Source organism: Saccostrea echinata, unplaced genomic scaffold, assembly GCF_033153115.1.
Source record: "Saccostrea echinata isolate AGI-Se365-2 ecotype Australia unplaced genomic scaffold, CSIRO_AGI_Sech_v1 ptg000001l, whole genome shotgun sequence".
NCBI lineage: Eukaryota > Metazoa > Mollusca > Bivalvia > Ostreida > Ostreidae > Saccostrea > Saccostrea echinata.
In genome coordinates, this window is record NW_026889750.1 from 25756561 (window position 1) to 25782136 (window position 25576).

General features: G+C 31.3%; 1 protein-coding gene across 1 annotated transcript; it reads left to right on the forward strand.

Moving 5' to 3' along the window:
- The first annotated feature begins 3092 nt into the window (after positions 1–3092).
- Positions 3093–21802, forward strand: LOC133188036 (F-box/LRR-repeat protein 2-like). The gene is made up of 15 exons (XM_061323430.1): positions 3093–3258; positions 10082–10143; positions 10304–10358; positions 12167–12241; positions 12515–12609; positions 12762–12830; positions 13100–13195; positions 14036–14162; positions 14316–14390; positions 14790–14920; positions 15914–15974; positions 16190–16234; positions 16817–16873; positions 17195–17407; positions 19098–21802. Exons 1-15 carry the CDS (start codon positions 3208–3210, stop codon positions 19203–19205), a joined length of 1320 nt encoding a protein of 439 aa, XP_061179414.1. The 5' UTR covers positions 3093–3207; the 3' UTR covers positions 19206–21802.
- Positions 21803–25576: the final 3774 nt, after the last annotated feature.

Consider the following 25576-nt stretch of genomic DNA (forward strand, 5'->3'; position numbering starts at 1 on the left):
ATGCCCTCACTTTTTTTTCTCTCTAACTACGTAGGATTGTTACAGTGTGTGCTTTAAGGTAGATTTTTTGTGGCTTATCATGGAATGTTTAGAACATATAGACATCAATAACTCTTTAACACTTACCACATCCCGCACGGCCTCTTCACCAAAATCTAAAACCACATCCTTTTTGAGAATCTTAAAAAAAAAAATTAAGTAATGCAAAACACTCTTACTACTTTCTCTGGTGTTATTTTGTTGTAGAACGTTATATTCTAAACGTTGTTATAGTTATAATTCTTTACGTAGAAATTGTTATAGTTATAATTCTTTACGTAGAAATATTATTTAATCTTTTGGCGATTTATTCTCATTGGAACAGTTTTATTATTAACACAGTTAAAGGTTTCTTAAGTAATCGTTATTGTAAACGCAGTTCAAACTAATACAAATGTTTTACAATAATTATTGCTCATTTTCATGAACATAATTCATTCAGTACGCATCAAATGTTGTGTAAACGATGACATTTTCTTTATGACTAAACAAAAGATGCACTAAAATTGTTAAAATTGAAATTAACAGAAAAACAGTTCTTTAATTCATTTTTGCATTAGAAGAAGAAAATTCGTAATATATCGAGATTCCTGGAAATTAATTAAATAGAGAAAGGGAGACAATCTTTTGGATAGTGTCAAGTGAAATAAAATACCTCTTGTCTTCTGTCCTCTTCTTCCATGGCATCAGCCCAACTGTAGCTGAATTTCAAAATTTTCAACTTTGTCTCCTGCAAATGGTCGAAATGAAAACCATTTATAATAAAATTTACTTTTAATTTAGTGGTAATTTGTATCTGTAAATGTTAATTTAACATTTAACATTAATTAAATGTTAATTTTATCAGGTGGAATGGATTAAGAATGAATAAAGCGTAAATTAAATATCCCCCTCCCCGGAAACCTACAACTACAGATTAGGAATATCTTATTTTTCAGGTAAAGCATAAAAATATGAATACTAATCGATTTTTCCCCTTCAAGGGGGGGGGGGGGGATGGTGGCGGTTAAAACACTAGAGGGATTCAAAATAGGGATATTTTTTTTTTATCAAAACATAAAAAAAAATCATAATTATTGTCTAAAAACATCCATTTGAATACAGGACTTTCATGCATAATTTAATAAATGTTGGAAGGAAAATGTAATAATTTTGCAAACTTCATATCAACTTATTATTGTACTGAAAACATGAACAATCCTTTTAAAACGTCTTAACCCCCCCCCCCTTACACATCCTTTCATTTTCACCCTCACCAACGAAATTGGATTGTAACACTTATTTTCTATGGTAATTACAAATGTAGATACTGAAGATATTTGTTGGATTTTTTTTAGGATCAGTCAAAGTTATAGAATGTAAATAACATACACCTCAACCACTGACTGTGTAACACTTACAACATCCTGCACGGCTTCTTCGCCAAAATCTAAAACCACGTCCATTTTGAAAATCTACAAAGCAAACAATTAATAAATTTAAAAAATAGTTAACATTTATACAAAATAAAATATAATTATTGATATCAATCAACTCTATAAAATGAATACATGTAAAATCCTACTTCTACTACTACTTCTAATCTTCGCTTTTCCTTAGTGATGTTTTGTTGTAGCGATGATTGTGACGTCACCCTTTTTGTTACGTTGTGTGAACTAAATTGTGACGTTAAAGTTACTCTAACTAAATCAAATGTTTATGATCTATTGTCTACTTAATTATTTACTTATCATAGAATATATGCTGATTTGAGGAATTAAGCATACAAACTCATCTCAGTCAATGTAAAATTGCCTTGTGAGTAGTTACACAATGATTGACAGCTGAACTATAACCCTTAAGTAAAGGAATTTGATTTACTTTGTTTAGCAATTGCAGATTTTGGTATGTTTTGCATGATCTCTTAATTTTCAGTGATCCCATATCAAATAATATTTGATAAATAATAAGCAATTTTAAAATTTGCTTTAGCTGATACAATTTATATATGAGTCCTTTATAAAATTAAAATCAATAAATACATGGAGCTGTGTGTTGCACTCACCTTTTACGCCTTTCTTGGGTTGTAAAGGAGAAAGACCCGTACGTTGGACTTCACTATCCATCATGTCCATATACAGTACTCGAACCTTGCAAAGTTTATAAAATAAAAAAATGCGTCGATTTAGAAAATCAATGAATAAATAATTACAATATATAACAAGTTGAAATTTTCCTTAATTTTTAAGTTAAAAGCTAAATTAAAACAAGTGTTTTAGCGTACATTTCCTTCACAATATGACCAATAGGGAAAATTTGTATAATCATCTCTTTTTTTTAACCAAAATGAAGCAGATGTTGACAATATGCATGTAAATTGTATTCAAAATGCCTTTATATATCTCAGTTTGAACTATTGATATATAAAAGCAGTGCTTACGGTTGAAAATCTTGAAATATGCAAGAAATAATCAAGAATAAAAGTGCATATTTAAAATAACCCCCCCCCCCCCAAAAAAAAAAAACATGACATTTTCTTTTTAAAAAAAAAAGGTTGAAAACCATGCACTTCGATCATGTCGATTTTATGAAAAAAAAGAATGAAATATTTTTTTGGCAGTGATATTGAATATTTTGCCAGGCCCCTTTATAACAAAAAAACTAATTACAACAATTTTTTTCACATTTTAATAAATTGATTTCACCATCTTATTTTAACCCCCCCCCCCTTTTTTCCTTTCTTCCGCTCACTGTGAATATATGACGTCATTCTCCAACCAAAACAATGTCAGTGATTTCCCTTTGAATTTCCCGAACTATTTTCTGTTAAAAATCTTTCCATTGGTCGATTGTTGTATTAGTCTTACTGTTGATGATGGATTGAGCTCAGAAAAATGTCGGTGAATGATTTGCCCAAAAATTGTATTTCGGTTTTGATACTTGTATAGTAATATTTTTTAAAGCTATAAATTATATTCTATGAAGCAACTAACCTTAATCATAGTGAAAGCACTCGAGTTATATTATGTTTATTATTACGCCACAAGAATTTTAGGACCAATCAAATTTCTCGACACTTAAAGGTTTCGTTCTTATGCTCTTGTTATTATTTTTCTTTTGTTCGATGGAAGGGTAGATATTTTTCCTGAAAGAATTTGGGGGATTTGGAGAGCCTGATATGCTGTCGCCATGAACAACCAGAACGGCTTCGTTCATCACCATCACAAAACCAAGTCGGAGGTAAAGTTTTATTTTTGTTTTGACGTTTTAACAAGAAGATTGAAATGGTCATGTCGCGACCAGCTGATCTGTCAAAATAAGGAAGGGGGGAAAACACAGAAATTTGGGCAGAGGAGGGACGAATAAGCTGTCAGATATGAGCTCTTTAAGATGGTTAACTGCAACAAAAATAAACTTATTCATGCCCTTCAACATAAACAGTGTCTTTGAGTAAATATCAATGTCTATTCTGGAAATTGATTTTTTTAACAAAGTGGGGAAAACACGTGCTTCTGTATGTATGTCAGAAGAGAACAAAGGAATGTGAAAGAGTGACCTCTTAACATGATACAATGAGAATCATATACACCTCATCATTGCATTGTAATTTAATTGTTACACTGTAACCTTGGTTACAATAAGTGAATTTAACAAATATATAAATTGAAACATATACATTTAAGTTTATATTTGCTTATTTTACTTAATATTCAACAACAAATAGAAACTCTTCCTTTTTACTTAATGATGTCAGTAAGCCTAAATGATGGAGATTATCAAACATGATGTTCTTCATGTCATTTATAGTTAAATTTAGCAGATATAATTTGTTCACCTTCAAAGATGATGTCCATAAATAGCAGCTGCATGTAGATGACATAATCATAATTGATCTTAAAGTTAACTAGGTCCTTGTTATAGTAAAAATATATACTTAATCTTAACTATAAACTATGTCCATTATATTGTAAAAATCAATTTCCAAAAATAAGTATTTTCAACATGTTTAGTGTAGATCATATTGTATTCAATACCTAAAATTTCACAGTCAAATAATGACTGGAATGTGTCACTGTGTTATATCAAACGCACAGTACCACATAGCCACACAATTTCAGAAAAACCAAAGAAAATGTATTAAACAGAAAATACAATGTTTTTAAGTTGGACATGGAAATTTTGTTTATCCCTATGCACATGTGAATTAGCGAGATCATAATAAAGGTCATAAAACAAATCATATATTTAATACTTAATTGTTAACGTTTCCTATTGCATTAGAGATACAGGGCAGGGTTTGACTCGGCTGGAGCTATCACTCTTACCATACAGCCCTGCCCTTTATCTCAATACAATTATAGGAAATTTGTACTCTAAATAAAACATAGTTGTATTAAAAGTGACCCTCAAGATATAAATGATCAGATATTTTGAGAGATGTGAATTATACTAGTATGGAAGAGATGCATCTATCTTGATCTAAGTTAGGACTCCTTTAGCATATAGCCTATCTTTACGATTCTTTTTAATATTGTATGTGGTGATCCAAAGGAAAGGTGAGAGTTTATATGTAATTTTAATTTTGAGGCCCAGGACAATTCTTGTGGATTGCTAAGAATCTATTGATTTACTGGAAAAAAATTGATGTGGTGCAATGTCTCATTATAGAAGATATAGGCTATAATATTAATTTCAGTATTTGTTAAAGTTATAAATTTGTGGGTATGTGGTACTCAAGAAATCCTGATAAATTGAATTCCTGTGAAATACTGTAAATGTATTAAATTTAGCATGTACGATATTTGACAGATTGATTTTTGAAAAAATTAACAGAGATTTGATTTAGCGCAATTCTTATATAGTGTTCTTATTTATGTGTATATGTGCAAGACATTTAGCATTGTACCTGATTTAGCAGAAGTTGCTTTTCGCCAAAGGCGCTAAAAAGAATTCACAGCCAAATCTAAGACGTTTACAGTATAATATTTCCATAGTATTATAAGTAATCTTTATGTACCAAAAACAGTGCTCAATTAGGAAAGAAGACACCAACATTGTATACATTAAGAAAACAAGTATATAAGTCAAGATAAGGTGTAAAGGAAGACAATAATAAAGAAAGCCAGGTTGTGTCATGTTTGCTAGCCAAGTGTTTCTGATCTACTACACTCTTCACAAACCCTTGGCCTATCTTGCTATCAAAAGTTGGGATTATTTATGATCTTGAATCTTAATTACTTCATGCATACTGCTTGCATCATTGACAGAAATAAAGAGCACTAAAAAAAATTTTAAAGAATATTTAACAAGCAGGTATCAGGTGATGTTTATTTGTTATTTAGGATGCAAGTCTATATCTGCAATATAGATTCAAGAGTACATGTATATTATGCGTACATCAACTTAAATTTGGATGATGTCCTCCAAGAAAAAATCCTAAATGGAGATATTATCATTTACTCTAGCTTTGCAATTGGTTGAACAATATAAAATCCTATCACATCTCGGGAAAAAAAAATCCCAACTTTTTGTAGTATGATAGGCCAAGGGTTTGTGAGGATTGTAGCAGATGAGAAACTGCTAGCTATGAAGAGATTACGTATTTTCCAAAAAGTCTTCACATAGGCACTCCAGTAACAACTCAGATTTGTGTACAGGAATTAATCCATATAGAGACCAAATAATGAAGATAATAGGTATTCCTGTATTGACCAAGAGTTGCATGTTATTACATATATATCAAATGTCCAATGAAAATCTTATATGTCTAAGAGCTGTATAGAATAGGTCCAATAAATACCTAGGATTGCATTTAAGACTCTTAAAAATACACAAGATTGCAATTAGGAAATCCAGAAGGATTCAGAGTTGTGTACTACAGTATAGGATGTTCATTGATTTATCAAGGACTATATACCAAAAAAAATGAGTCCAAAAATATAAAGTCATGTAAAGATCCAGGGTTTTAACTGTATAGTCATATTCTCATGTGAGGTAGAATAAGTGAAATGATATGAAGTTGTAAATAGCATGTCCTGTTAGCATAGCAAAGATCCTAAATTTGACTGTTAGGCCTTACTACATTAATAAGAGTTGTTTTTTGAAAGTCAACTTAAGAACCAGAATTTAGTATTAATCAGAAAGTCCATAGAGACTAAAATGATTTCATTTTCTAGAAAATCCAACAGTGGGTTTAATGTAGCCTCCAAAATCCAATACACAGACTGTGAGACAGTGCTGTACATTATGTACATAGAAGACAACTAATCCAGTGTCCAGGTTTCTCTTTAGATAGTCAGTTCTTTAGTGACATTACAAAACAACTTAATGAAACACATCATAGGATACACCGACTGTCATACTTTAGATGCTCTATGAAATTTTCTGGATGAGCGATCAGGTTATAGGTTTGATTATAGGCTCATTTGGAGTAATTGCATGTCCTATTGAACCCACAGTTACATGCATGGAATGCAATTGGATGATACACCAGAGATGGAATTACTGATAACCATATAATGCTTAATTCTTTCAGTGTCATCTAGATCTTCCTGATGAGAATCTGCAGTAATTTTATATTTCTAGAGATTTATTTGCTGTTTGTGTTCTAATGTACCAGTAATTCCTAACACAGGGTTATCATTTGCTTATAGTCATGCAGTATGTTCACTTCATGCAGTTTGGTACAGATCCTTTTTGGATGCTTATTATACAACACATTGTATTTTATCTATATATATTGGTTTTGACAAGTCTGCTTTTATCTGATGTTCCTCAGTAATCACTCTAACCGTTCTGTACATACTTCAGGTTGATGATCATGCATGTTGATAATTGTACCTGATTTTTTTTTTGGGGGGGGGGGGGGGGGGGTTATCAGCTTAAATATATTGTATATATATATTCAGGAAGTGCATGTGAAAAAATTGATAGAAAAAATCTGTATATTTTGTATTCTAAGATTCAGTGCTTGTCAGAAGCTGGCCAGTGAGATCCAATTTGTGTTAGAATTTTGTATGCAGTGTAAGTTGTATTCCATCAAATAATGAATTCATTTTTATGTTGCCCAAAGATTGAATTTGGAATGAGAAGAATATGGATTGGATTGATGTATAATTTACAATTCACAACTTTTTGACTGTTTTGTAAGTCTCAGTATCCTAAAGGCTGTAATTTAAGACATTTAAGGATAGAATTTAGATACAGACAGGAATGGTTGGTTATGAATTTAACTTTAAGGTTACCCAATACTTGTTTTTTTTTCTTTTTCTTTTGTATTTATAACAATTTTAATTTTTTTCCCTGCAGAGTTTTTTTGACTGGCCTTCCAGAAGATGAGATTTATTTAGCTTCTGTAGAAGTATTGATTTTACGTAATGCAAGAATATGATTTATATCCTTAATTATATGTCAGTATAAAACTTGAATGTTCTGATGTTGTTTGTTACGGAGAAATCTACTGTTGATGCCATGTTTCCTGAATAATGATGGTACCTTTATGGCCATCCTATAGTTATCTAAAGCTTCTTCTAAGTATGCTGAAAGTTTATTGATAATCTTTCTGTCTGGTTATCAATAACAGAGTTATTACACAATTAACATTTAATACACCCATAAAAGTGTATTCTAGTAAAAGTGATCTAAAAAGCAGCGCCGGCTCAATTCAAAAGAACCCAGATCACGACAGGAACAGAGAAATTGCTTTTTGCAAAGTGAAATCCAGAGGAAATTGACAGGTTCCCTAAGGAGAAGAAAAAAATGTAGTTTTTGCATGTCCCTGTTATATTTGCGTATATCATCTGATCAGGTGTTTAATTTGATTCGTCTCTAATAATGCCGCATATGCTCTTGTCCTGTTGTTAATATCTTTTGATATTTGCTCATTTTCTTTAGTTTATTGAATATAAAACTCATAAAACTGTACATATACATATTTTCATATGGCATATAATTAAAACTGAAAATGAAAAAAAATGTACAGTTACTTATTTGAAGTATGTGAAGTAAGTTAAGAATTTGTTCTTTTCATAATCATGATAATTAAAGCCAATTTCTAGTCATGTAATAATTAAAACAGCAATTTCTCATGGTTATAGTATTCCTCCTGCAGAAAAAAAATGTATGGATACAATGGATTTATTTGCTCATCATTTTGTCTTATGCAAGCATTCTTTAGGATGCAGACAGTAATTGATACGGTCAAACCTTGTTATCTTGAACATGTTGAACTCAATGGGATGAAAAGAAAAAACTTTGAGATATCTGAGGATTAGAGAAATCAAGGTTAAGATTCACAAGAAAAAGTTTTGGGACTTCCAACTCACTTTAACATTATCCAGTGTGGTATTCAAGACTATGTTCAAGTTCAACATATAAGTTTTTTTTTATAAGGACTGTATAATATTGCTAAAAAGTTGATGCCTGGCACATTATTAAATTAAGTTCTGACAGTGTTTTTTAACCTCAGATTCAATATTTATTTTTGATCAAGGAGAATATTAAGTCTCTCAAACAGCTATGTGAAATAAATTTTTTATTCCTATTGGATGTGATTTTGTAATGGAGAAACATTATAACTAAATAGACTTGATGGGAAGATAAGCGAACAGATGACTTCACTCTAGATATGCTTCAAGAACCTGATGCAAGGTTATTGAGATATTAAAAGTGGTTTTTTGGGGGAAAAATGTCAAATAGTGTATGTGTCATATTTTTAATCGAGATAAATTACGTGCTGTAGGGTTATCTTGAACCTCTTCAGTTTAAATTCTTTGGGTCATTTAAGATTATTTGTAGAATCATTGTACAGTATGCTTAAACTTCAACCAGTTGTTGCTTAAATCATGTAAATTAAGATACCTGTGGAATTATCCATTTGACAAGGTCCAAAAAATTTTAAAACATATACTTTTGTTTTTGCACTAATTTACCAAAAAACCCCAGAAATTGCAGATTATTAAAGAACCTGAATTTTTTTTTAAAGATATGATTCACTACACAACTCTACAAGGTCATCACAAAATAACAAGTTTATGAAACTGCAATAATGAGAAAAATATTCAGTTACATGCATTATTATAAACATAAGGTAAAATTGGTTCAGACATCATTAAGTTGCACATGTATAAAGGTGTGAAATTTACATGTATTGAAAGTAGTGATACATAAGCAGTATTGGAACTCATTGCAGGTTTTCTCAGGTGTTTGGTATTTCCATTCCCGCCAGAATCTCGATGATTAATATATCTTGGATTTCTCATGTTTTTCAGACCGTTCTTATAATTAAGAGTTGTCATGGTGCTAGACAAAATTTGTCATTTTGCAATTACATGTATATACACTGGAACAATTGCTATATTTTGTCCCTTACGTTTGTGATATCTATAATGAACCCCTTGAATGATTGGTATATTGATTATTGCTAAAGAGGAATAACAAGTTTATTTTCTATACAATTAAAAATAACTTCAGGACATTTTAAGCTTGTGCATGGTTGATTTTTTGTGTCACAACTCCATATCACATTTTGTCCATGCATTGCCATCTGCAGCCCCCAATGCTTTGTATTAAACTCTGGGAAGAATCAGATTTAACAATTCTGATTGACATTACTGTGATAAATATTTCTATATCTTACAGTTTAAGCAATTGCATGATTAACTAAGTTCTTGTTTGAAAGGGGCATTTATTTTCTTAATTTTGCATACTCTTGCTTTGAAAAAATTAAGGCAGTAATATTACATTATGTCTCTGACAGGAGTCTTAAAAGGCCATATGACACCAAACCTTTGTTTTAAAGTTCCATTAAACTGACTTTTGACTCTTTAATTAGTCTGATATACTTGTTTTTGTCAATTGTAAAGAATGATGCCTTCATGGCCACTGTGTCAGATATTTTTACATATAGCCTATATCAACATTTCACAAATACCTAAATAGTGGACAAGAATCTTAGTTTTTATTGATGGAGGAGGGAAAAATCCTTCCCTGAGAAAAACCACAAGGGACTGAGCTATTTATTTGATAGCATCTCCACATTAATTGTTATTTTGTCTTGTTGCAGGTCTCTGTAAGTGAAGATGACAGTATTATCAATAAGAAACTACCTAAGGAGTTACTACTGAGGTATTTATACCAAGGATCAACTGGGTTGATTGTTTTAAGCAAAGTGGGATAACCTGATGATCAGAATTAACCACAAGAACTGATTAGTAAAGATGAAAGGAATAGTATCTCATGTACTCTAACATTCTAACTATAGAATCAATATTTTGGTGTTTTATAGGATCTTCTCTTTCCTTGATGTGGTGTCACTGTGTCGCTGTGCACAGGTATCCAAGGTGAGTTTCTAAGGCTGATTTAATTCACCCGCTGGTCACCTTCTTATGTCCTTTCACTTATGTGTAAAGGAATTTCATAAATTTAGCTTACCAGAGCCATAGACCTAGTTGAGCCATTCTGATCAAAATTCTTGTATCAGTTATATGCCCTGTCATGAATATGGCAGGGGTATATAGTGTTTGTCATCCGCCATCACACTCTTTGTTTAGCTCAGTTTCAAAAAAAACTATTCAAGATATTTCTATCAAACTTTATATGCTGATACATATTGGTGAGAGCTATTCAACTGCATCAACAATTTTTTTTACCTTGACTTTTCCTTTGACCTTGACATCACTTTTCTTTAATCTGTGTTTAGCTTACTTTCAAAGAATCAAATCAAGATATTTTTATCAAACTTCATATGCTGATACATATTAGTGAGAACTTGTAAACTGTTTCCAAATTTCTTACCTTGACTTTCCTTATGACCTTTTGACTTACTTTTTCGTGTTTAAAACTCAGTTTCAAAGAAACTATTCAACATATTTTATCAAACTTCATACACTTATACAAATTGGTGAGAGCTATTCAACTGTGCCATAATTTTCTGACCTTAACCTTCCTTGTGACTTTGACCTAACAATTCCTTACATGTATTTACCCTAATCTTAAACAAAAGAAGCAAGGCACATTTCTTTTCATGTTGTATTACTTCGGAACCTGGACGAGGCATTCATGTCCAATGAACATATTTCTAGTTTTGAAGTAAACTTTTTGATTTTTTATTAAAACTTACTATTTTATTCAAACTAAGTGGAAATAATTAATGGTTAATATTTTAAAAGATGTTTATTTATATACTGTCTCCTGCAAATAAAATTTGGGGGGTATTTAGGAATCACCTTGCACATCTGTCTATCAGTTTGTCCATACATGTACATCTGTGCAATCAAGTTCAGGCCACAACTTTTTAATGGAGAAATATTGGGAGATCATATATACTAACAAAAAGAAATGCTTATGACTTGAGTGTGTATCATGACTATCCCAAGACCAAGGTCACTGGAGGAGGAAGTGTAAAATTTGTGTCAGATCCATTTTTATAACTCATGCTGGTCTGTTACTTTATAATGGAAAACATTAGAAATTCATACTTGACACAAAGAGTACTTATGACATGGAGGATGTGCCATTACCTTGACCCAAGGTCATTTGGACATGCTTAAGTTACTGGCAGAAAAAGTGATTAATTCATACCCATGATATTCAGTCCATAATACTGTTATGGAAAAATATTGGAAGTTGATACTCTAAGCAAAGGTGGGTGTGTAAATTGACACAAGGTCATTTAGGCAAGTTCAAGGTCACTGGCAGAAAAAGTATAAACTTCATGTCTTGCTCATAACTTTCTTATGGAGAAACATTGGAAGTTCAACAGGAAACCATAAGTGCCACTAAATGATATCATTCTATGAATTTTCAAATTTAAAGAATTGAATTTGCAGTTCCTACACCTCAGTTGTGGCAAAAATAGATTTAATTTTCTTTCCTTTTTTTCTGAACCCCTATATTCAGCATGTATATTATATGAGCCTTTCTACATGGCATTGTTTGAATGTTTATCAATGCGTTTGGTACATGGCAGATTGTTTGGATAGCTAATGAATCTAACTGATTTTAAAGGAAATCTGTGTGAAACATCCAGCAGTGAATCTATTCAAGGGTTTTTAAATCGAGAAGCCTGCATGTTTGGTTTTATTGTTCTGTCAATACAGGAAGGGTCTGGATGATGTACAATTAACTGAATATGACTGTGTACTTTTAGTATTGGAACGTGCTGGCATTAGATGGGAGCAATTGGCAGAGGGTTGATCTATTTGAGTTCCAACGTGATATTGTCGTAAGTTTTATAGCCAAAAATAAAAAATAGCGAAGATATTACACAGAATAATATCTAAATATAGGAAAGAAATGATTTATTTCTTGTTTTAAATTATGTATTACTACATTTCTGTTAGTCTCATCTCATCAAAGTTTTAATTTGTTTTCGACATACAAAAACTTCAGTGCATGATAATTCAATGTACCTGTAATAATATTATGCAGTAGATAAATGCATAGATGAAATGTTTTTTTTTTCAGATTGATACAGTAATATATATATGTATTTCAGGGTCCAGTTGTTGAAAACATTTCCAAAAGATGTGGTGGGTTTTTAAAGTCCTTAAGTTTACGTGGTTGCCAGAGTATTACAGATGCTGCACTGAAGTTAGTAAATATGCAAGAATCTTATCTAGAAAACTCAAAGATTAATAGATTAATGGAACTGTATGGGTTTCATTTTACACTAATACTCTATGAATTGGTACATACATTTAATACCTAATAAATGTTTGAAAGTGATTCATTTTTGTTTACAGAACATTTGCACAATCTTGTCGTAACATAGAAGAGCTGAACCTGAACAACTGTAAAGAAATTACAGACACGTAAGTTTTCTAAAGAACACTTGATGTATATGTTGCTGAAAAATAAATCTATTGTTTACACTCAAAAATATAAAGAAAAGCTGAAATACACATATTTCTTGTAAACAACATCTTAATAGTCTTGTAAATTGTCAAGCATTATATTATTATTTATATTTTTTGTAATTAAAAACCTTTCAAATTGATGGGAATTGTATTTTTCCATTTATTAAATGTTAATAATTCCATATGAACAGTGCTTTAAGCCTCTTCCTGCTTCTATGTTTCAGGACTTGTGAGAGTTTAGGTCACCATGGACACAAGCTCGTCTCCTTAGATATTAGTTCCTGTCCACAGATTACCAACCAGTCCCTCAAAGCCTTAGGGTAATGCTGCTCATCTAGTAAGGTTTTGAAGAAATAAATCAACTGCAGAAGTCTTGTTAAAAAGCCCCACTTGATTTTTTTTTTTGTTTTTGTTTTTTTTTGGGAAACTGAGTTTTGGCAGGAACATGAGTAGTTTTATTTTCCAATAAAATCCTGAGACAAAGAATGTTACTGATAAACAATATCAAAAGAAAATTTTAGTAGGTTAAATGAGTCATTCAAATTACCATATGCTAACAGTTTTTGTTGTGTGATGTCTGTAATCTTCAATTTGAACTTTTCTGACATCTCCAAAACTAACGTGTCCATGTTCATGTTTCCTAAAGAGAGATAGCTAGATTGGAGAAAAATGACAGTTTGTTTATCTTCTTTAGAGCCTTCTGGTGTAAATTAGTATGGATACTTTCATATATTGTGAAGATATAATATGGTTTATAATATACTTAACACAAATATGTCTGGCTGAATTTAAAATGGGCAAAATTGAAAGTGTGATAGGGCAAAAATATAATGGGATAAAAAGTACCCTGTATACAATATTGAGTAACTTAGAAATTGGTTTTGAAGTTAAGAACATATATGTATCTTGTCTTACGACCCCAGAATGAGTCTAACAAAGGCTTATTACTTACATGTAAGTTGTTAATCTTTGTGTACATGTACTGTTTTTCAACAAAACATGGTCTTGAAGATTACTGTCAATGAAGTCTTATTAGGTTTTCTGCATCTCAACTATATCATACTATTGAATCCATTAACATTAGAAAGGAGGAAAATGTATCACTTTTCAAAGACAGTAAAAAAATGCTTTCAAAGTGATGAAATTGTTTTTTTCTGTAGTGATGGTTGCCATAGTCTGCGGGTCTTGAATTTATCTTGGTGCACAAAGATCACAAATGATGGCATTGAGGCCCTTGCAAAGGGTTGCCATAATCTCCACACATACATAGGAAAAGGGCTGTCACAGGTATTGTAAGAATGCTTGTTTACTGATTTTCAAACAATCGTTTGAGGAGATGGAATTTTTTTGTGGTTAATGAATAATATAACTTTATTTACACAAAAAGAAGATTGTGTTTGAATTTGAAAAAAAAAAATTAGAATTGGCATTAATTTTTAGGTCACTGATGCTGGAATTGGACATTTAGCCAAACACTGTCAAAACCTCCAGAAGTTGGATCTACAAGGAAGTAATGTAAGAAGTTTTCCTAAATGCATTAACATTATAGAAAATTCAGGGTACATAATATGTGGCAGTGTCTTGTTTTGGACAAATTGGTATTTCTGGAACAAAGAGAGCAAGATGGTATAGTTTACAAGATACCATCAGGGCTCCTTATATTTCAGGAATAGACATAGTCTTTTGCATTTTCTTAAACATGAACATGTATGTTGTAATTGTTTGAAGAGATGTGTATAGCTATCTTGCTTGAATGAATTATTCATACTGTCTAAGCTAGGTTTCCTAAATTTTTTTGAAAGCAGGATTCACTAATGCACAAGTATCTTTTAAAGTTTTTCATGCTACTGTTTTTATAGTTTTACCATGCATATTATATTATAAATATAACTCAGGTAATTATGTTATTTGTAGAATATTACAGATGAGGCCCTCCACAGGGTTGGTCAGCATTGTAACCAGTTGTTATTTATCTGTATATCTAATTGTGCACGGCTCACAGATGCTTCACTAGTGTCTCTTGGTCATGGATGTCCAAATATCAGGTGAGGCAAGCAGAGAGGTCAAGATCAGTAAAATTTTCTGATAATAAAATAACAAAGAGCTAGGTTCACTTTATGCATAAAATGGCCCTGTCCTTATATCATTTAATTGACTATCACCCTCTGTCCCATTTCATATATGAAAATAAAGTAGAGACTTTGTTCTTTCATTTCCTATAACAAAATTTCTTTTTGAGAACAGGTATTGGATAACAGTCTTTTAGAAAATGCAGTGTTCTTGAATTTTGCAGAAAACATGCATATTTGACTATCTTCAGCAAAGAATTAAAATATGAGCACAGCCCATGATCCAAAAATTAAAACATGTTTTATGATCTTCAGAAACAGATCTTTCTTTATGTAAATGCATATTTTGGATCAGAGATTGTGCTCTATATGAAAAAAATACTTAAACTTTTGGCCATTTTTAAAGGAATTTACAGGATATGGGAAAAATGACGCATTTTATGACGTCATAATGTATTGACTAGAGAGAAAATTACATCCTGTTCAATAGATACACAGTCACCAAGGGTCCAAGTGATAAATACTGCATTTTCAACCAAAACTGAGCAGTTTCGATTTTTCAGAAATTCTCAGGGCCAAAAAGGCCCTAAGTGGCTCTTGCTCTTTAATAATAACAAGAGAGAGAAATGATGGCAGATTTATTAAAAACTTAATCTATCTTCATTATCCTCTCCTAACGAACTTGGAGGGGATCTAGTAAGGCGTTTCAGTGTTTGGGTGAGTGAGTGCATGCGTAACAGAAGTTATGCAAATAATATTTTAAATCAGGATTGATATGCTCTTTTGCCAGGAGGTGCTCCGCATTGCGATGCCTTTGTTAGAATTCATTGCCCATCAAAAAATTGTGACAATGAAGTATTTTTTTCATGATATTGCACTATTTATTGTAACAAAAAATTATGCATATATTTAGGTAATAGTAATTGCAAATGTATTGATATACATGTGAGCTCATTGGTCTAATTTCAGAACCCTTGAAGCAGCCTGTTGTTCACATTTTACAGACAGCGGATTCCAAGCTTTAGCAAGGGTATGATATTCTTCAGCACAAAGCAAATATGGGTTCAGGATTTTTTCCCAGCATTACTCTTTTTTTCATGTATTTAATCTTTTGATTCTTAAAAAGAAAGAGCCAAAATAGTTAAATTTTAGTGCTTTCAAGCAGTGAAAAAAATTGTTGTTTTTGATAGTAATATAAGAAAGAAGATATGTGAATTGTGTTGCTATGCTGTTGTTGTTTTGTAGAACTGTAACAAACTGGAGAAGATGGATCTAGAAGAGTGTATACAAGTAAGCTAAGCCTTGTAGATTAATTATAACTTGGGACTTTAATACTGTAAACCGACAATTATTCATGACATTCACAGGTATTTCTTGCACATGAATTAAAGTTGGTTTACAGTTTTAATGTAATCTCAGATTAATTACAACTTCTGATTGTAATACTATTGTAATCTCTGATTGATTACAATTTCTGATTGTAATACTATCGTAATCTCTGATTGATTACAATTTCTGATTGTAATACTGTTGTAATCTCAGATTGATTACAACTTCTGATTGTAATACTATTATAATCTCAGATTGATAACTTCTGATTGTAATACTATTGAACAAGTGTAATCTCTGATTGATTACAACTTATGATTGAAATGTTAGTGTAATCTTATTTGATTACAATTTCTGATTGAAATGTTTTCTCCGCAGATTGATTTTAACTTCTGAATTTAATTTGAAAATTTCTTACAAAAGCTGCCTTCTATTTGAGAAGTCAAAGCAGGCCCAAATTATCGTATATGATTTTAACAATGCTATTTTAATTTTTTAGCTCAAGTCATTTAACCTTATTTAATTTCATAATTCATATTTTAGATAACAGATGCTACCTTAAATTACTTGGCCAACTTTTGTCCCAATATTAGTGCACTAGTAAGTAAATATATTAATCTGGTAAGTAAATACATACTCTATTTATATGAACATTGCATAAATATAATCCAAAAATTACTTGTAAATGGTAAGTTCTATATCAGCTGTTACATGTAAATGTATTAACAAGTATCTATTTAACGAGGAAAGTTTATTTACACATAACCATAAGCAGTAAAGGATTTTTTTTCTAGGTTTTAATGGTAGGTAAATAAAGGCATATTTCTAATTGTATTGTTAATACTATCTTATTTTTGAAGTGTACAAGTATTTATATCTACATGTATATCTTGATTTTACGTGAAAATATTTCTTCCCTAGACCTTATCTCATTGTGAGTTGATAACTGATGAAGGAATTCGACATATAGGATCTGGTGCGTGTGCTACTGAACAGTTACGTATTCTTGAACTGGACAATTGTCCGTTAATTACTGACGCATCACTGGAACATTTAACAGGATGTCAGAGTCTCGAGAGAATAGAACTTTACGACTGTCAGCTCATCACGAAAGCCGCGATTCGCAGACTCCGAGTATGTATCAGATGTTTAAGTGTGAACACTTAGTTCATAAATATATCAATCTTGGTTTTCATTAACAGTTATGATGCTTATCAATATAAAAATTGCATACGTGTAAATAAACATATAGTAGTGGTTGCTCCAACTCTTGCTTATGAGAGAGATTTATTTGCAATTGTACAGTCATATATTCTTACTGAAGGCAGTTAGGTGACTTAGCTAAATGTACTTTTTTTTTACTTGCATTCAGTTGTTTTCACCCCTTTGTCATCATTCTTGTTTCATTCAGAATATGTGATCTTTAATTTGCATCCTCAGTTCATGTATGTTGAAATGTTTTCAATTTTTCAACAAAGATTAATTATCATTGAACTTTGTCAAAACTGCAGTATTTTTGTGTTGTTTGTTGATAGAGCCTACATTCCTACCCACCAGCATTTGATTTCATCATGTTGAACAGATGAATATTTTTCTTATTAAGCAAATGTAAGGATATGTCCTTGACCATACTGTCTTGCAACTGTTAAATAAAAATCAACTTGCACTGAGAGATTAATGGAGATCTCTGTTGTGGCATACATTGTCAACCTGAGTGCCAGTGTATTTATATGTTAACATTTACATTTGCTGTGTTTTTCTACTAAGCCAACTGTGAAATTGATTTGAATGCCATATTCGTGTATACTCATGCATAGAAATATACATGGATAAACTCGCACTAAAGTGACCTCACAATAAGCTATAGAGACATTAATAAAAATGTAACGATATAGGGCAGGGAATAATTCAAACATTGAGTATATTTTTAGTGCTTTTGCACATGTAAAATGTAAATATAATGAATGTTTTCAAGTTTAGTGTGAATTATTAGTGTGTAAATCACACAGACTTGCAGTTAGGCATATTTTTCATGAAGCGCTAACGTGCTTCATGAAATATGCCTACGTGACAAATCTGTGTGACTTACACACCAATAACTCACACAAAACTTAAAAAACATTCCTTAAGCATATGTTCTGACTGTCATAGATCCATGAAGACTTTTACAATAAATATTGTCATTGGATAAAAAAAAATTAAAAATTAAGACTTCATGATAAAGACAACCATAAGTTTGATTTGAGTAGAATTTGTACAAAAGTTTGACCTGGCAACAAGGTAGATCTAGCTGCCGAAAGGCCATTTTAAAAGTTTTGGATTGTTTATCAAAGCTTTTGAATTGTGCAGATATAGTCAATTAGATGTAATGACAATCCTCCTGGCTTATATTGCCACCAGCTTCATTAACTCATTTAGTGCCAAGGGGTGATGAAACATGACAGGATAGTCAGCAATATATACAGGGTGACAATTAATGCCATAACAGACCCCTTACTCAAGTTGACTGTACAGGATGTTATAATAACATCAGAAACTTTTGTCTTTATTGCTCTTAAGTGTATTAGTACAAATACAAAATTTACTGCTTGTTTTATAACCTATGCTAAGCTCCTCTTTAATGTTACATGTTTGTAAAAACTGAATTCCACTGTGAAAATATTTGAGGATTTTTTTGGGACATACAAACTGATTTAACTTTTTCATGGTTTATTAATATGAGCACAATTTAGATTGCAAAAGGAGATTGCAATACATTTTACTTTGTCTGAAGTTGTTATTGGATCTGTGCTTTGTTTTAAACTTTCTTTTTCTTCTTTTGCAGACCAGACTACCCAACATCAAAGTTCATGCATATTTTGCCCCTGTGACACCACCCCCAGCTGTGGGTAATGGTAGACAACGTTATTGCAAATGTTGTGTCATTCTTTGATAAAGGATGTGTGCTGCGGGAACAACTTGCAATTTGTTGTTGTGTCTAACATGACACAAAGATGAAGCATTGTTTTGTGTGATATCCATGTGACATAATGCTTTCCTTCTTCTCTCTCTCCATGCTGAAAAACAGTATTGGTAGAGGATGGAAAGAACAGTTCCCGATAGAAGTGGCCATTTTATTTTCACCAAGCACACAAGCAAATTTGTATTAATTGAAATTTCTGCCTGAAGGATCAGAAAACATTTCACTGATATTTTCAATCCAGGAAACAGGTGTTTTAGAGGAATTTTTATGCACATATTGTCACCAGTATTTTAAATTGTATCGGATGGGCAAATTATCACTCTGGTACCCCTGTGTCTCTCTTTCACTCTCCAGTACACCTAAATAAGCAAATATTATCATCACAAAGTCTACACAACAATGTTATCTAATAGTGATTGCATTTTATGACCTTTCATGATTTTACCCTATCTACAATTTGCTGAAAGACTTGTCAGAATCATTGATCTAAACTTGGCCCAGTGTGCTAAACTTTTCCATCAGCTATTTACCAGATCAACAGTGGAGGCATTTACTTGTGAAGTTAGTTCCTCTTACATTGTGTAAGATTGTGTTACACTCGATACTTAAGTTACATGTGTGTTAATTAGATAGTTTTGTGTTGACTGTTTATTTATTACATTATGCTGAGTGTAAGAAGAGATATTATTTGTATCATGGTTATAAGTGTGGCGATTCCATTTGGTATGATGATGATTTTTTAATGGACACTGCACATTTTTTTATGATGTGTAACCAACTCTTTTGCACAATAGTATTTTTGTATGGATAGCATTCTGTCTGTGAACAATAGGAAATGTTTATCCAAGTTTTTCTGATGAGGATTTTTCCTTCTGTTAATACCATATTAAGTTCTATTGTATATTTGATGTGTGTCAACCTGCTCCTAATGATCATGCCTTAAATCATTTAGTCAACATTTAATACAAAGAATTCCATTATGCCTCCAGATTGGAAACTTGGGAAAATTGTTTTTCTTTTTTTTCCTTTGTTTATTGATTTTTAAGTCCTTAATTTTAAAATTTGTTCACCATTGCTGTAAACTTTTTAACTACAGTAAAACCTTATTATCTTGAACTCCATGTGGTGAAGAAAAAAAATCAGAGATATCCAAAGATATGAGATATCAAGGTTAAATATTAATAAAAAAAAATAAGTGGTTGAGAATTTCAAATTACTTTGATCTATCTATGGTATTCAAGGTAATAATGTTCGAAAAATCGAACTTCAACTGTATTTTAGAAACATGAGATTTGGTCAAGGTTTAGCTTCAGGTCAGGTCACAACTGATTGGGTCAGGATTCAAAGATCTCATTCTAAAATGAAATTATTAATATTCGTATGTGATTCTATTGTTACAGTAGATTTTTTAATGCACAACCACTTATAGAAAGGTATGATATTCATGTTTGGCAAACAAACATTTTGAATTTTTAAATTGAATTACTTCTGAATCATGACATTTCCCAGTTGTTGCCTTTTTGAGTTGAGACTTTAAAAAAGCATGCATCAGTTAGTTCAACAACACATTTCATTCTTTGCAAATTAACTTGATTTAAGATTAGTTTAATTGCTCTGAGGTACATGTATCTTCAATTTTTCCAACATGAGAACAAAACATACCGGTAAATTCATAAATGGATAAATGTATGCAACACACACAGTAAATGTCAAATTCATAGGATTGCACGATTCAAAACTCAAAAATGCTAGATCATGGTATATGGGAACAAGATGCTTTGATGCAGAGGTTAACAATTAACCATCAATGGCTGCAATATTCAACAAGACTTAACTCTATCTCATCTATGTATAAAACCATTAAAGGTTCCATATATTCTATTTGCTTTCCAAGGTAACAAATTATGTGCTGATGTGTTATGGGTTTTTTTGTTGTAGAATCTCATTGCAATTTAATTTATTTACAGTTAAATCTATGGATTTTTATCAAATTTGTACTTTATTTGCAAAATGGTGTTGATGATTTTTTTTTTAACTGTATTATTTTAAAGATCCAGAATGAATATGTATGATCACAGTCAGAACTGTGAGAAGAGGGACTTGAATGAGTAATTTAAGTAGAAGTTCAAGTATGTTTGGAATGTTGCATGCAAGCGTCTTTGTGACATAGATTAGGCATAGGCTTGTAAGGAAATTTAAGCTTTCATAATATATATCCATCTGAATCAAGATTCACATCAGTGTAACACATTGTAAAACAATGACATGCCTTCAAACAGAGTAAGTGTCCAATAAAAAAGAGCTAGTTTTTTGTGATTTTGAAATTTAGTTAGTTTCATTTTCATATTATATTTTAACCAGCTTGTCGCTTACGTTACACATTTTTACATAGATGTCATCTGATCTTATTTAGTTTAAGCAGAGCGATGACCGCCTAGGATACGATGTGTCGTTGTCTTGGTAACAAATGGTTACCACAACAGCTGTGATATTGTAATATTACAAGTGAATTAATATTATGTATATGTGCAATTTAATGTCTGTCGATAATAAAATGTTTATTATCAGCAAGTCTTTATTCATATATATGCACCTTAAAGCCATCTGTAAAATTTTGTCCTCAAAAAGTGAAGCGTTTTCAAACAGTTCATTAAGGGCCTTAAGGACAGAAGTTAACTGGAGTTATCCAGAAACAGTTTGTACCAATAGACAGTTTTATGACCTTGACAATTGACCCTTTCACATTAAAATCAGTAGGGGTCATGCTTTAGTTTTAGACTGAGTATTGGTGTGTAGACATTTATGAAAAGGTGTTAATTTTTTATCTTGACCTTTCACTTTATGGCCAGAAAATTCTTAAGATATGTCACTCGTCAGCTGTTTAGAAAAGTTCAGTCAGAACCTTTGAGTTCAAAACTATTTATTACAATTCAATTTTTATAACATATTTAAATTAAACAATGCAAATTATTCAACATTCAATGAAAAAACTGCTCAGAAATTCATAAAGAAGCAAGATTTATGAGGGACTATTTCTTGTGGTGGAAGGATATTTAGTAGAAAATTCTTCAAATCTCCACATTTGTTAAATTTAATGTCTTGTAAGTTTAGCCCCACATAATTTTACTTAAGAGAAAATTTTCCGTTATAATATGCTATGAATATTAAATATAGGTCCCAATTTATATTTTTAGAGTAAGTTTTACACTTTCACTCAACAGACTTTGCCAAGAAATAAAGATATTAAAGAAGTCAAGATAAAATTTACACCGTTTTTTTGCCTGAAAATCGCAAATTTTGACCAATATCTCAAAATTTACATCAGTGACCCCAACTTTTTCTTTCATTATTTTAAACAGCACGATACTTCCAATCGATCAGCACTTACATGTAAGTCATAGAAAGTTTGATACAAGAAAATATTTAATTGCCTATTTAGATATTTTATACCCCAAATACGATACTTTTTTAGTGCAAAAAGATCACAAAATAATTTATGCGCAGTTATTTGCATGATTTGTTCAATGATAAATATCGTTCAAACTATTTTACGTAAAATAAGATTATGTTTATTGCCAAAATTACCTCTGATAAAATATGACAAAGATTAAAGTGATTGTCCAAAAAAATACAATTTAAGTGCAAAAAGATCAACTTAATTGTACCCTAACTCGGTAGGATGCACACTGACCCCCCATTTTCTTTGCGATTTTGAGTCATGCTATATGAGTACTTATCTAAAATATACTTCTCAAAAAATCCTTGATATAACTAATTTCACGAGTGACATACCTTAAGTTGGTGAGGTCGTCGACTTAAGTTTCATTTTTAAAGCTCAGAGAAAGCAAACTATCATTTACAAACAATTTAATGTATTAAATGAATTTGTGACCTTGGCCTTTGACCAGAAAATCAATAGCGTTCTTTAATTAAGTCATGGGGAATTATGATATAAAAGTTTAGTGGAAAAACTGAAGGACTTTTTTAGAAATACGGAAGAAAGTGTACCATTTTATACCATGTACGAATTTATTGCATGTACCTTGACTATTCACCTTTTTGCCACAAAATAAATAAAGGTCTTTCTTACAGAAAGTCATAATCTTCTTATGTTTCAGAAGTTTCAAAAGCTCTAAGAGAACTTGAGTTATCATAGAAACCATTAATTCAATATTTAAACTTCTGACCTTGTCATTTGACCCCAAAATCAATTTGGGCCTTTTTTAAGTCCTAGGGAGTTATGATATGAAATTCCAATGCAAAAGCTCAAAAAGATCTAAAGGTATCATCTGGAAGCTTTTTTTTTGGCAATATATATGTGAATTTCTGACCTTGACATTTCATCTCAAAATCAACATTTGGATCCTCCCTCCCTTCCAAAAAATCCTCCTTGCGAAATGCGACTAAAAGAATCAATGATAAAACAAAAGAAATAAAAAGCTGATTTCGGAATTCACGGGCAAAATACATGTAAGTGGGTGAAAACTAATGAAATGTGGATGAAGAAAGAAAAAAGAGGATTGACCTTGACTTTTCATCTTTTGGCCTCAAAATCAATAACTGAAAGGATCTTTCTTTAGTTTACAAAGTTTAACATCTTAAGTTTCATTACTAAAGCTCAAACAACTAAAGATAACATATCTGGAAACCATTTTATGCAATATTCAGTATATGAATTCCTGACCTTAATCTTCGATAGGGGTTTTCTCTAAGTCATACGGAGTATGAAATTGGAATTTGATTGCAAAAGCTAAACGGTTTTTAAGTTACCATCCTAAAATTAGTTACACCCAGCCAGCCAGACAGATGGATGGACAGCTAAACCCAAAGTAATATCTGTGACATAGAATAGTGAACCAGGTTAAAATTGTACCTTACAATATCCCCTAAGTTTAGCAGAAGCGGTATATAAAAAAATATATTTCCTGATCCATGCGAATATATTTCATTTAAGGTTTATATCTAAGCAACATTAAATTACAAAAATTCTTTCATAAATCCCTTAGCTTATGCCTATTGACTATTACCACAAAGTTTGTTTTTTTTAAAGGTCAATAGGAAATAAATCGTAAGTTGCACAAATCACACATTTTTTTTTTTTAAAAATGTGTATTTGCTTTCATTCCAGAAAGTTATTCGCTCTTTCTGTTGTCAATATTTTCACAGGGAGTAATCTCTACATAGTCCTCTTCAGGCCCGTAGCAACAGTTTCAAAAGTGGGAGGGGGTGGCAACTTCCCCCAAAAAATCTGACAAGCAAAAAAAAAAAAAAAAAAAAAAAAAAAAAAACCCTAAACTAACCTAAAGTAGAGGGGGACTTCCCAAAATTATCTGACAAGCAAAAAAAACTTATTTACTGTCCAAATCCTGGAATTTGCCAATACAACATATCAAAAAGTAGGGGGGGGGCAATTAACCAGCATCTAAAGGAAAATTTACTATAGCAAAATACTATACTCAGAAAAAAGTGGGGAGCGCCCCCCCCCCCTCCGCTTTCTACGGGCCTGCTCTTTCAAATCTTTATTTAATTTAAATCTGCGTTGTTTTGATCTGCTTCAAAATGATAACTTATTAGATTCGGACTGAATATCCCCGACAAATTTTGAATTTTTTTGAAAAAAAAACTTACCATAACATATTTTTCAATTATAACAATCATATTGTATATACATTCTAGTTAAATTTTCTGAAGTAACAATAGAATAGACAAATGGATAGAAAAAAAGTTTCAGAAATTTTATTAGTAGAATTTCTTTTGAAGAAAAAAGATATTACTACATTTCAAAAAGACTTTCTGAAATACATAATCAAAAGAAATTGTAGTATTTTATCCTTTGGACTTGTGTCAGGGATATAAATGATTAGATCTAAACCCTTTCTTCTCTTGTATATGTGGCAAAAATGGCTTTTTGATTGTTATTTAACATTAATCGTCTCAACTTTAACAGAAATATGATGCAATAAATTACCCCTAAATACTTTTTTTTCAATTTAGTCAATCCTTCAAATCTAAGCCAGACAGGAAGCTTGATATAGTAAGTTTTTAAAAATAATATATTTAAAAGTGATCCTGTTGTATCTTATTTTGTTGCACTCCTGACATGATATTACATTTTATTCAGCATCAGTCGTGACCGTAACTTGGTCAAACAAAAGTTGTTACAGTCTAAATTTAAAGCTAAATTTGATTTTTATCAGGAAAAATTAAGCAGCAATGATATGACATGCCACCCCTTACCAAGTTTTTGATTCCAATATGAGAGGTACATGTACATACTAAAGATCAGACAATTAATATATATGAATTGTGATTTTTTTTTTTGGGGGGGGGGGGTTAAAATA

What these genes read in the sequence shown, in the direction of transcription:
- LOC133188036 (XM_061323430.1), top strand. Translation starts at nt 3,208, where the DNA reads ATGAACAACCAGAACGGCTTCGTTCATCACCATCACAAAACCAAGTCG. An exon ending in ATTACAGATGCTGCACTGAA is followed by an intron (nt 12,610 to 12,761) that starts GTTAGTAAATAT and finishes TTTTGTTTACAG; the next exon opens with AACATTTGCACAATCTTGTC. An exon ending in TGTAAAGAAATTACAGACAC is followed by an intron (nt 12,831 to 13,099) that starts GTAAGTTTTCTA and finishes TCTATGTTTCAG; the next exon opens with GACTTGTGAGAGTTTAGGTC.